Source organism: Hemibagrus wyckioides, linkage group LG22 (genome assembly GCF_019097595.1).
Source record: "Hemibagrus wyckioides isolate EC202008001 linkage group LG22, SWU_Hwy_1.0, whole genome shotgun sequence".
In the NCBI taxonomy this organism is placed as follows: domain Eukaryota; kingdom Metazoa; phylum Chordata; class Actinopteri; order Siluriformes; family Bagridae; genus Hemibagrus; species Hemibagrus wyckioides.
This window is the reverse complement of record NC_080731.1, coordinates 15,896,294-15,908,760: the sequence shown is the minus strand read 5'-3', so window position 1 is coordinate 15,908,760 and position 12,467 is coordinate 15,896,294. Positions and strand designations below refer to the sequence as shown.

At 39.3% G+C, this 12,467-nt stretch overlaps 1 protein-coding gene across 1 annotated transcript; it reads right to left on the bottom strand.

Annotated features, from left to right (window-relative positions):
* Window positions 1-2,221: 2,221 nt before the first annotated feature.
* Window positions 2,222-11,545, bottom strand: zcchc8 (zinc finger, CCHC domain containing 8). Its single transcript, XM_058375460.1, has 14 exons — window positions 11,330-11,545; window positions 10,122-10,164; window positions 9,961-10,035; window positions 9,755-9,860; window positions 8,776-8,856; window positions 8,573-8,676; window positions 8,381-8,446; window positions 7,771-7,831; window positions 7,543-7,679; window positions 7,022-7,164; window positions 6,806-6,915; window positions 6,463-6,549; window positions 6,270-6,384; window positions 2,222-5,758 (listed from the first exon to the last, which is right to left on the bottom strand). The coding sequence occupies exons 1-14, from the start codon at window positions 11,505-11,507 to the stop codon at window positions 4,881-4,883; spliced, it is 2,184 nt and encodes a 727-aa protein (XP_058231443.1). The 5' UTR covers window positions 11,508-11,545; the 3' UTR covers window positions 2,222-4,880.
* Window positions 11,546-12,467: the final 922 nt, after the last annotated feature.

Genomic DNA, 12,467 nt, shown 5'->3' with positions numbered 1-12,467 from the left:
TTCAGTCCCATTGTAGGTAGTCTTTGTATTCATTGAGATCGAAAGGTAAAAGGGTTTGCCATCATCATCATTATTATGATTGTTATTCATGGTGTTATTAGGGGTGTGGCAAGGTTCCCTTTGGTTCTCTGACAATGTTGAACTAAATTTTCATTAAGAAAAACTATGACTGAATTCTGAACTATTCATGAACCATAAATCATGCAAAACAAGGTGCATTCAAAAATGTCAATAAACATAGCTTTAATATCACAAACAAAATGTGCTACAGGCTTACCAGATATTACCATATATTTATAAATACACAGACAGACAGACAGACAGACAGACAGACAGATAGACAGATAGATAGATAGATAGATAGATAGATAGATAGATAGATAGATTGATGTATTAATACTAACAGAAATTTACTTGTATAAACCTAAGTCCCTGACCTGGGCATAACTGAGTGCCCAAGGCATCATTTTATGTGAAAACAGAGCTCCAAGGTCAGCTAAAATGCCCGAATTCCATAGCGTCTTTCTCAGGTACTGTAGATCTCAACAAGGGCATGAAGTCTGTCGAGAGTTATTGAAGAGTTCTTTATAATTGTTACGGGTTCTGTAACCCTAGGACCCATAACGTGTGTTGGTTGCTGTGATCCAGAGCTTTTAGTCTCTTCACAAAAGTGCAGGTGATTCCCAGTAATCTCCCAAAAGAACATGATCATGTGACGAGCATGTTGTTGTTTTTTCCCTTTAAGTAATGATTAAACATCATCCCTTTTTCAGGTACCAAACCAATGTACTCTGTAACACTAATATACATGCTGACAATGCAGCACAACAAGACAAGAAAATACAAAAGAAAAGAAATTAAAATGTATATATACTGCAAAAAAAAGGACATCATCTCTTCCAGGATAGGACAGGATAGGATAGTTTGTGGACATCTGATCATCACACCCATGTGTGTGGATTTGTGTTTATTCAGCCACAAGAGCATCAGTGAGATCAGACACTGATGTTGGGTGAGGAGGTCTGGGGTGCAGGAGTTTTTCCATTTCATCCCGAAGGTGTTCAGTGGGGTTGAGTCAGAGTCAGAGCTCTGTGTGGGACACTCCAGTTCTTCTTCTGCTCCAACCAATTCAAGCTATGTCTTTATGGAGCTTGCTTTGTGCACCGCTGTATTACCATACTGGAACCAGTGAAGGAAACATTCTACAGCATATGAAGACATTCTGAACAATTGTGTGCTTCCAACAACAGACCTTTGGTCATGTAATGTAGAGCTTTTTTTCCACAGGTCATTTTTCCAGAAACGTACACTCGGTCAGTAAAAATTACTGACAACAGATTCAGACAAGACTCAAATCCCAAAGGTAGTCTGGTAATAATTCCTTTGTATAAAATACCACCTCATATAAAATAAACCCAGCCCAAACAGGACTTTAAGAAAACCATAGCAGGTTTACCAGGGACAGCATCATAAAGAAATTTTCACTCGCAGTAAGTTGTTTATCAGGATTGTAGTATTGTGGTAAACCCTAAGGAAACCAGAAAAACCCAGAGGAAGACCACCTGGACACATTCCATTTCAGTTTTGGCATTCACTTCGCTTAACAAAAGTCTGAATACTTTGGTCTTTCTTTGGAACTGTGTGCAAGAGCACAAACAACGTTTGTAAGAAAAACACATAAAAACGTACGAAGAAGAAAGGCTAGGTATTGATTTTTTTCACAGACTATAGATTCATGCATCCTTTTATGTCAGTCAAATGAATTCTGTGCTGATGTTCAGGACCAGATCTCTGGCTTCACTGTGCAGCACAAATGTAATGAGAGACAACAGAAGGCTAAAAATGACTGGGATGCTTATGTTCCTTCTCCTATATGGCTGAATCCACTTGAGCTTATCTCATAGACAAACCCTCTATCTATTCTGGATAGTGCCTCAAACTATTGTTTTAGGAAGAGAAAAAAAATCCTGTTATCATTCAAACAGAACACTGAACCTTTTCCACTCAGCTATTCTTGGTATATCCAGTAATCCAGTAATAAAGATGATTGACACTGAGAGGTTGAAACACATTAACAATGGCAAAATTATATCAAAAATACGCTTAGTGACTGTACTGAAACACTGATAATGTAATTAACATTGCACCTTAAGTACTAGATGGCTCAGAATACTTAGGATAACACTTTACCTATAGCATTACCTATCCAGTGTCTTTATATGTATCTGTCCCTCGACTGTTCAAAGAAAAAAACTTGTAGGGTTTTTTTTTGTAGCAGTAGTTCTTTGTTTCATGCTGTTTGTTTGCGCAAAAGCACCAAAATAAAGGAAAAAAAAAAACTCCGTCATGTTAGGAAGCATAGGTTCGATATTAGTCAACCAACTTTTGTTAACGGTAGCAATGATTTACAAAGCACTGAGGCAGCATGACAACGGAGCGGCTGTGCTGCGTCTTCATAAAGATGTGTTTCATGTTGTCTAGTGTATTAGGGTCAGTCATTCTTCTGAAGGAGGCACAGACTCAAAAACAACAATAATGATGCTGTTAGTCCTTGATTCAGCCCTCAAAATGGAAAAAAACTGGGCATGGAAGGGATGGCTGTCAATCAAAGTGTTATTAGTAAACATCTTTGAATTAATGTATACAGGATAGTCGAGAGAACGGTTTTCTCCGAGTGCATTACAACGTGACACAAGATGCCTTTGGCCAGCTTCACGCTTCTCGGAAGACGCTGTTGTGTGACAGAGGAGCTCTAGCTGGTAGGTGGGAATTGGCAGGTGACCAAATTGGAGAGAGAAAAAAAAAGGTGTGTGAAAGGGTAAACGATGTTCAGATTTATTTACCCTTTTAGCCTGTGCATCAACAACAACTGCCCCCCACCAGATTTAAAATATTGCTGCTCGCCTACAAAACCAAAACTGGGCCAACGCCCACCCACTCCTTTAAGCTTGTTTCACACACGCACACACCACTGCTCAGGGTACAAGGAAGACACACATCCAGGCTTTTCTCTGTTCTGGTGTGTAGGTGGTAGAATGAATTTCCCCAAAATATTCAAACAGCCTGTCTGCAAACAAAACATACTACCCTGATCTGGATAATGCCTTCTGACAAATGCTAAAAATGTGAATAAATACAAATGTTAGTTCTCTCTTCTGCCAGTGTTCAGTTCTCATTTATAAAACCACTTTCCCACGTCACCCCAAAGAGGTTCCTTTTTAAGCCTGGGTTTACACTAATGTCTTTTCAGGGACTTTTTCATGGACACGGTCACCTTATAGCATGTCAGCGATCCTTAATGATGGTACAACTCAAGCGGGCTGTGCATGTTTTGTCAATAGTCAGTCCAAGGTCTTACCTTTATTCATCCATCCAGCCATCATGAGTAACCTTAAACATTCAAGTCACACCGGGTAAAACTGTACAAACATTTCAGACTTCACATCCTTTATTCAGATTGAAAGATTTAACCCCTGCTGTGTAGAGCAGCTTCAGAAGTGGACTCTATTTATTTAAATACGTAAACAACTTACGCAGTCTATATTCTTTCTATTTAAACCTGGCTCCAAAAGTTAATGAATTCATCCAACAGTAAATCCCTAACCTATGAACAGCTTTAATTTTAAAATTTCCCTTCGTAACAAATTTTGATGCTGCAGATACAAGAGACTGAGGCTTTTAAGCTCACCATGTAGTAGATGTTAACAGAGGGAACAGAATTAACACTGCATCAGATTCTATTAATAATAGGCTTCATCAGCAAGCAGAAGCAGTAACCCATCTCTAGGCCAAGCCTAAAAATATAAAGCATCAGTAAGCTAAGAGTACAGAAAAGCTAACAGACTTTTCTTTGTAATATGCAGGAATGTACTGATTTATGGATTTAAGCTACAAGCAGGTATTGTTGTATGCAAAAAACCTATGAATATTTCCATACAGTTCTCTGCCTAGGTGAAAGAAAAGATTTCCATTCAAACTACTGTACTTTTCATTCATTCATTTTGAGTAAAACTGGGAGCGGCCTAGCCCATTCATGTACCAGAACACGTTTGGGAAGAAACTGGAGATCACTGACAAAACCAACACAAAATGTAGGAGGTGTTATATGAAAGCATGGACCCTGGAACTGTGATTCAGAAACTCTACCCACTGTACCAACAGGCCGGCTTACTGCAGTCTCACATCTTAATAAATTGTTAACCTCAAAGCGAGCCCTTCTGTGTAGAGACCGTTAATTTCAGGAAGGAAAGACAGCTGCTCAAGTAGCTAACTGCAAAAGTGAAAACAGAACCTTTTATTTTCATGATCCCTTAAACAGCTGGATTGTGGCCATCAAACATTTTTGAATAAAACCAGTTCAGGATAGACCCAGTAAAAATGTAGCCTAAAATAATTTAGTGTTAAAAATAATAAATTGAAAATATGTATACCAGTAATGATGGCCAATTTAAAGAAACTCTTTCACCTGGCAGGAAAGAAACTGGATATAAAGATACCACTGTGAGTCAAGTACCACCAGCATGTTAGAAACATGGGTCTAAGAGGACAAAAAGGGAGACGTTGTTTATAAAACTGTACATACATAAAATACTAATCGTATCCATGGATTACAAAAGCAGTCATTGGTGAAATTAATAAAAGCGCGAGCAAAATAACTGACCTTTGTTTTTTAAGGTCAACTTCAGTAAGGGGGGGGGGGGGGGGGTTGGGTTGGGTTTTTTTTTGTATAAAAATTGCAAAACAAAAACTGGACAGATTCTGACATCAACAACTGGACAGATGCAGTTCAAAATTACCCCATGGGATCATCCCAGAACAAAACCGAGGAGTTCAGTTCACAGACACTATTCCCCTGTTCAAACATTTAAAGAATCTTCAAGTCAAGAATTTAACTTCTTGTTTTTTGCCTGATTTCGAGGGGATTCTTTGAGCAAGCCTCGAATCCTAAGGTAAACCCCTGTTGCCTCGGCGACCTCCGTGAACTCCGGCGTGTCTTCGAATGGAATTATACCTTCTGCAAATTTGCTTCGGTGTGGAACGCCTGTTACTTTCTTTACAACAGGTTCTTCATTCTCTTCAGCTGCTTGTGCATCTAATGTGGACGTCTTATCTTCAGGAACTTCACTTATTCTGTTCTTTTCAGGGTCAGAATCGTTACTCTGAGTAATCTCATCCAGAACAATCAGCTCATCATAAGACTCTGCGCCTGTGTCTTCGTTAAAAGAGTCATTCACCTGACCATTGCTGCTTTTGTCTTCCTCTGCACTGCTTATCGGTACTTCGACAGGTGAAGCAGGTGTGCTTGAAAGTTCACGATCTTGGTCAGAGATTTCCTCAGCCTTCGATCCGGATTCTTCCACTCCCTCCTCTGACCTGGCATCAGGCTCAGCTAATGGAGACTCCCGAGGTGAGCCCATGGCAGGTGTGGCCGTGGCCCCGGTGTCCGAGTCACTGTTGCCATTATCGGCGCTCTCGAGCGCCGCCCACAGCAGCCGCTGCTGCTCCTCCAGCTCCTCTAACGTCAGCCCGTCCTCTGACTCCTCACACCCAGCTCCATTTCTACCCGAGAGAACTGGAGACCCTGCGTTTGTAGGCGGTGTTGGTGGGGGCGTGCCTTTAGGGAGAGGTGGTGGTGTGGGGGTGACTGGAGGTGTTCCCAGGGGTAAGGGTGGAGGTGTGCTAATGAGGGGAGAGCCAGGAGGAAGTGGAGGCTGAAACTGGAAATCATCATATCTGTCCCTTCTAGGAGTGTCATGATCTGCACACACACACACACACACACACACACACACACACACACAGAATGTAGACAATTTTCTCAGTAGCCCAAATGTAGTTAAAGAATATTGTTCACTCACCAGCTCTCATTTACTCTTTAAAGGTACAAGAAAAATACGTAGCTTATCGTTATAAAAAAATCCACTAAACAAAAAAAAGACTAGAAAACTGTTAAACTGACACCAGAGACATCTTCCATAAATGGTTTTAAAAAGTCTCTATACATAAGACTTCACCATATCAATGGGTAGCCATTTCTCTTCTGTTAAATATCACATTATTATCATCTGTTTGTTATTAGGCTATGCTTATGTTAAGTCCCTGTGTATGAGTTATTAATATAATCCTCTATTAGAACAAGCACTTCTTAACCAACATTAATCAACACCTTCAGATACGAGAAATCAACAGTACATTTAAAAACAACAACAACAAAAAAATCACCTAACTGTGCAGGAAACCAAGAAAGTATTTAGACAACACTGCCGTACCCGAGTCTGTGTCCATATCTGAGCTTCCGCAGAAGTCTGAATTCGACCGCCGCTTCTTGGTCTGCTGTGGTGTCGATTCAGGATCATGGCACCTTTTCGTACATTTGGAATCGGGCTGTTGACAAACAGGTGGTCAAGATTTACACACATACAATCATACAATAATCTGGAAACAGAAAGGAACTGTGTTTACCGCTGGATACATATTTGACAACTGAGCAGCAAAAGTTGGCTTCCAGTGTTGAGACTGCATTGGGATGGAACGAAATGACCGGTAATCCTGGGGGTTAAAAAAACACAACAACTTTCTTTTAGCCGATTGGTGCTCATTTGATGATTTCCCCTTCATGGCCTGAGAGCTTGCCATGGTGAAGGAGCTTTTATACTCTGAAGAGCTTCAGGGTTACTTTCCCAGTGAGAGACAGATCTGAGAGAACAGCCATAGCAAGAGCCTAGAGCCCACTATTAAGGTACTAAATTGCAGACAACAGACATAGAAACAATATAAAAGCAACCCAACACCACTGTACACTTACATCTCTAACATTGGGGGGCGCAGACACATTAAAACCAGGGAAATCCACTAGCTTTGAGACATCATAGCATACATTTTGGTTAGGGCCGTTTGAGTCTTCCTCTCCTGATGCTTGGAAGAGAAATTTTGCAAAAAGATTTTATGTCATCAATCTTGGGCCATTTTATCACACGAATTCTCAGCAAAGGAAAGAGTTTATTTGAGGGGGAAAACTTACTTTTACCGTCGTACAGCGTCAGGCCCGAGTTTTCCATCTCCGCTTCCTTTAACCAGCCAGGCGGGTAGCCCAGCTCTCTCATGCGATAAATAAACGGTGGGAGCGTGTTAGCCACAATGCCGAGGGCATCCAGGAGCTCCTTACTGGAGGGAAAAAAATCTTTTAAAATATACATGAAACATATGACAGTACTATGTACGATATATGATATTTGGAATACATTTGTCACTTTCCTAAGACAATTAGAGAATATAATTGGCTCAGCTTCACACTGTTAGTGCTATAAACTGTATAATCAGATACAATATATACTGCATAATCATATAAAATATACTGTATAATCAGATAAACTGTTTTTTTTGGAATTCTGAGGAATAACCAAATCATTTGGCAGTGGTTCTTCATTTTTCTACTTTCCTTCCTAAAACACAAACAGAGACCTATAAAATGTATTTAAAGACATTAAAACGTGTGTGTGTGTGTATGTGTGTGTGTGTGTGTAGCAGGAGTTAGTTAGTGACCTCACTACTCCTGGCTTGTACTTGGCAAAGCGCTCCTCCACCTCCTCCGCATGATACCGCTGGTTACTGGAAATGTTGCCCTGGTTGACTTGTGCAAACTCTTTTCGCTTCTCATTGATTCGTGCCATGTCTTTGGGCTGGAAAAAAAAAAAAAAAGGAAGATTTTCACACACTCACATCTATTAAACCCATTCATTAGGACAGATGACATATGTAACAAAGGATTACCTTTGGACAATCTCGTAGCTGGTGATCTTCAGCACCGCAGTTAAAGCAGCATGATTTAGGCCTGAAAAAGGACATTACACTAATGAATATAAAAAAATTTGTTTTGCTTTCTACAGCAATAGCCAGTTCACTTGTATAGCAGAGGCTCTACATAACCAAAAACTTAAACCTAAATAGATTAAACATGGAAAGAGATGTGTATTTGTTGCTATAGTGACTCTTTGTCAATATATTCAATATTTTATGGAAGGCGTCTCTAGTGTTTTTAACACTTTTTAACAGTTCTTGTGTTTTCTGGCATGATCAAGACAGAGGCCTTGCTGCTGGGGTTTCTCTCTTGTCGACATGAAGGAAAAGGGAAAAAAAAAACCCCAACAAATCCACAACGGTAATTGTAACGATACTCTGATAAACAATTATAACGTATCATTCTAACATAAATAAACAACTGTAAATGTTAAATTGTTAATTTCCTTTATATGTAGTCACTTTACTGTGCTTCTACTTATCTTTTTTTCCTCCTCTCACTAGCAACAACCCAACAGCCATCAGAATCATGTTATGAACAGATGGAGCAGGTGTGGCACATCTGGCCAACAATGTGACGTACCTCTTCTCTTTGATCTGCACTTCCTGCCCCTCCAGAGCAATGACCTGGCCAAACACTTGCTGATACCTTTGGGAGTCATTCAGGAAGGCATACATGTACATCAGAGTGGTAACATATACACAAAAGGAAAATAAAACAACAGGTCATTACAAAGACAACACAATGTGCATACAAATATGATCTTAAGGATACTTGGGCACATCCCATCCTTCTGTCAGCTGGGGATTTTCATTGAGAAGTGGCTGACCGAGTTTATCCAGACAGAAGGAGGTGAAGTACAACACACTCCCCACCACCTGCACAACAAGAAGAGATCATCGGATTTCTAGACTTTTGAACAAAGTTTGAACATGCATATGGGAGTTCAACTGTCTGTGACAGAAAGAAACACTCACACAGAAAGCATCTCGAATGTGTTTTCCCACTGAAGCTTCAGCGTTTGTTTCCTGGTTTTCCTCCATGACAAAACTTGAGTTCTACATAAAGGAAAAAGGTACAAAATGATTATAAATTCTTGAGTTTTAAGTAAACCACTGATGAGACAGATCTTCAGAGACTCTCACTGCTACCATTAGGCACACAGTATCACAGCATCTGAACCCCAGCAGCAGGCTGCAAGAGACCTTCTTCTTCCAGGCAATTAGACTGTTAAACTCTAAGCAATAACACTTCCATGAGCACAGTCCACTCCATCCTCCACACACTGCTCTTTATCATTTCCACTGAACTCTGACTGAGAATTGAGATCAGACTCTGAGTGTCCGGTACTTGTATGTGCAATACCTCCCACACATTTACAGTTTATTGTTATTTGTAATGTGCTTATAGCACATTAACAATCTTTTATGGTCTTTTTTCAGTGTCCAATCCTTACAGTTTCTTTGCTGCTTTTTGTATTACTTAAGTTCTGGGCAGGAGTGTAAATCTGTAGCACAAGAATTTCGTTGTTTATAGATGCTTAAAGCAATTTCCATGCACATGACAGTCGTGAAACGACACAAAACTAATGTACTTTATGAAGATAAGATGAGAGCCGTTCAATTAAGCCTGCACTGAGACACAAGCTCAACTTTCCTCTTCTGTCTCTAGTGTTCACTAGATGCTCAAGAGTCTGGTTCATTTTAAAGAATTATGGACTACAGTTTAAAAAAAAAAAAAAAAAACTGTACATGAAAAAAACTATTTTATTAGTATTTTAGCAACTTGTAAATACACTGAAAATGGGTTTTGTAAATTTTTAACAGCACTTTTCTGTTATTAGTATAAGTGCCATGTTAAACATTTTATGGAAAAACTCCACCACAAGTCAACAGGAATAGGATTAAACATGGAGCCTAATTTATTACCCAATAACATAGAACCTGAGCATGGTACCTGAGGCTGAGGGTGCAAAGCAGACGCTTGTTGGCCATTATTCTGCTGAAACTGGTGTTGCTGAATCAGACCGACAACGTAGTCCTCGATGTCTTGCCGGCACTGTCTGAATACACAAACATCAGGGTTTGGACCGGTGTCATCAAACCAACTGCTACTACAGCATGAAAAATAGAGGAGACCCTTAAATAATAACGAACAATTACTTTGAGATGCTGTTGTTTCCAAAGAGAATCTGGCAGAGCGGACCGTCGACTTTTGAATTGACAACGCTGATACCTCTGAAAAACACGAGATCACATTCAGTCAATCGCTCGTCTGCGAGGATGAAAGAGTATTTGCTAAGAAAAATTAGTAAGAAACTCACGCAGGACGGCTTAAAAATTTCAACTTCCTCTTCAGTTCCTCATGTGAACTAGTGGTTAAGGAAGAGGATAATCTGGAAAGTTGACAGCATCTAACAAATCATGGGTGAAGATGACGGTAATTTTAATGCTTGAATGCTCCCAAAGGAATCAGGTGTTAGCCTTCAACCTCTGCAAGTAAAAACTGCTTCTTAATATTCCCCTCAAAGCACAACATACCGTGGTTTCCAAGTAACACAAGGTTTCCCCTCTGAACCTGTGATTTTAGAAACGTCGCCAAAACAAATTACTCGAAATACATTTTAAACTGCAACGCAGGAGCGTTTAGGTAAAATAAAACATAGGTGTGTATCATAACTTTAAGGGCATTTTTCATCAATATACGTTTTACTGCTTTCTTTTAATCGTCCATACAAAGAAAACATTTAAATCAGAACTATTTCCTTATCTTTTAAAGGTGAATAACGAAGTGAACTCTACGAAGTGATTCTCACGGGTTAATTCCCAAAAGCTACCAAAAATGCCTTCAGTCAGACATCAGAAAAACATAACCAGAAGATCCTGTCTCAGAGCAAAACTATAAACTATTGAATCAGTTCAGCACAAGGCTTAGCAGAAATTATTGAAATATTACTGGAACAGAATAATATGCATTTTATAAGACTTCGGGGGAGAAAAACGTGCCTCTCATCACCAGAAGTCAGACTTAATGTTTTTTTTAATGGATTTCATGTTTAATGTTTAAAAGGGAGAAAGTGGAGGATGAACTGTCCCTTTAATCTCCAGGCTCCAGTGAAGGTGGACAGAGGAAACGAAATTAAAAGTCATTCCTCCTGTTGGTCTTGGAGAGCACATGATTTACCTGTTATTCTGTAGTTAAACGTTAGATATAAATTTTTAAGGGATAAAGTTTCGAGTTAAATGTTAACGTTAGAGATAATGCAGGTAAATAATGCTAAATGAAACGGGGCGGATTTGCAGCTTTGTGTTGATGTTTGTTAGCTGTTCGGTTCACGGAAACTGACGAGATCTGTGCTAAAGGTGATTTACAAGTGCAAGTGCGCTCATCTAACCCTTTACAATAAATAAACAAGTAAACAAATAACATAAAACAACAAACATTAAAGCTCCCGTGCGCAATTAACTCCTCGCGCGCTAAGCTGGTGCGTTAGCTTAGCCTTTAGCTTATACCCCGGTGTATGAAGGATATTCTCCGTCTTCAGTCGGGTTATGGTCTCTTCATGCTCCTCGATCCTCTCTCGGAGATCCGGAGCTGCTTCTTCCTCCTCCTCCTCATCATCATCATTAGTAAACCTGATGTGTTTTGCGAGAGGTGTGTCTGATTCAAACTGCTCGAACAGCTCACTGTCGCCGAAATCCACCTCCATGTTTGTTAGTTTCGTGTTTGGCCACACGGGGTCAAAGGGCAATACGAAGGCCCGCGAGAGCGCTGATTGGCTGAGGCCGTATTACGGCACGTGCCGCGTCCCAATCCGCACAGTAGTAAAGATGGGAGAGGAATAAAACAGGCGGAAAAAATATATACAGCTTCATACAACAGGCATTAAAACATAAACAAACAGATAGACAAACCTGAAAAAAACTTCCCAAAGTTACATGTATATTTTATATTTAAATATTTGATGTTTAAATGGTATTTTTCTGTTTTGTTTATAGTTTAATATATTGCTATTTTATCATTTGTCACTTGGATTTATTATTAGGGGACATTTCATGTATTATGTGAATTGTATTTGCACATTATTGAACTGCTGCTATACATACTGCATTGTCTCTTTGCACTGTCTTTTGTCTTGCACTGTTTGCACCAAGTTGCACACGATGTACTTTATGTAGCAAGGACAACATACTTTCTGTCCTTAGCTCTGTGTTTTGTAATTATATGTTGTTGAGTTGTTTATGTAGCACCAGGGTCCTGGAGAAACGTGGTCTCATTTCACTGTGTACTGCATCATCTATATGTGGTCAAAAGGACAATAAAAGCTTCTTGACATGACTTGATTTGAATGTATTCTTTGTTTGATCATTATGTATAATTTTATTTAGATGTGTGCTTTAACATATATATTTAAAAATATAAATATTGGTAGTTTTTTGTTTATGGATTTCTATACTTTGTTAGTATTTTTTATAATAATTTATCACTTATGTATATTGTTATGGTGTGTGTCTTGTGCTGTATTATTCTTATCTATGTAAAAAAAACAACAACAATATTTCTAACAGTAGGTTGTACTGAGAAGCCGTATTTTGCAGATAATTAAATAATCAAAGTCAAATAACTACACAGGAGTTAGAACATGACTCATTTTGACAGCAGGAAGGTT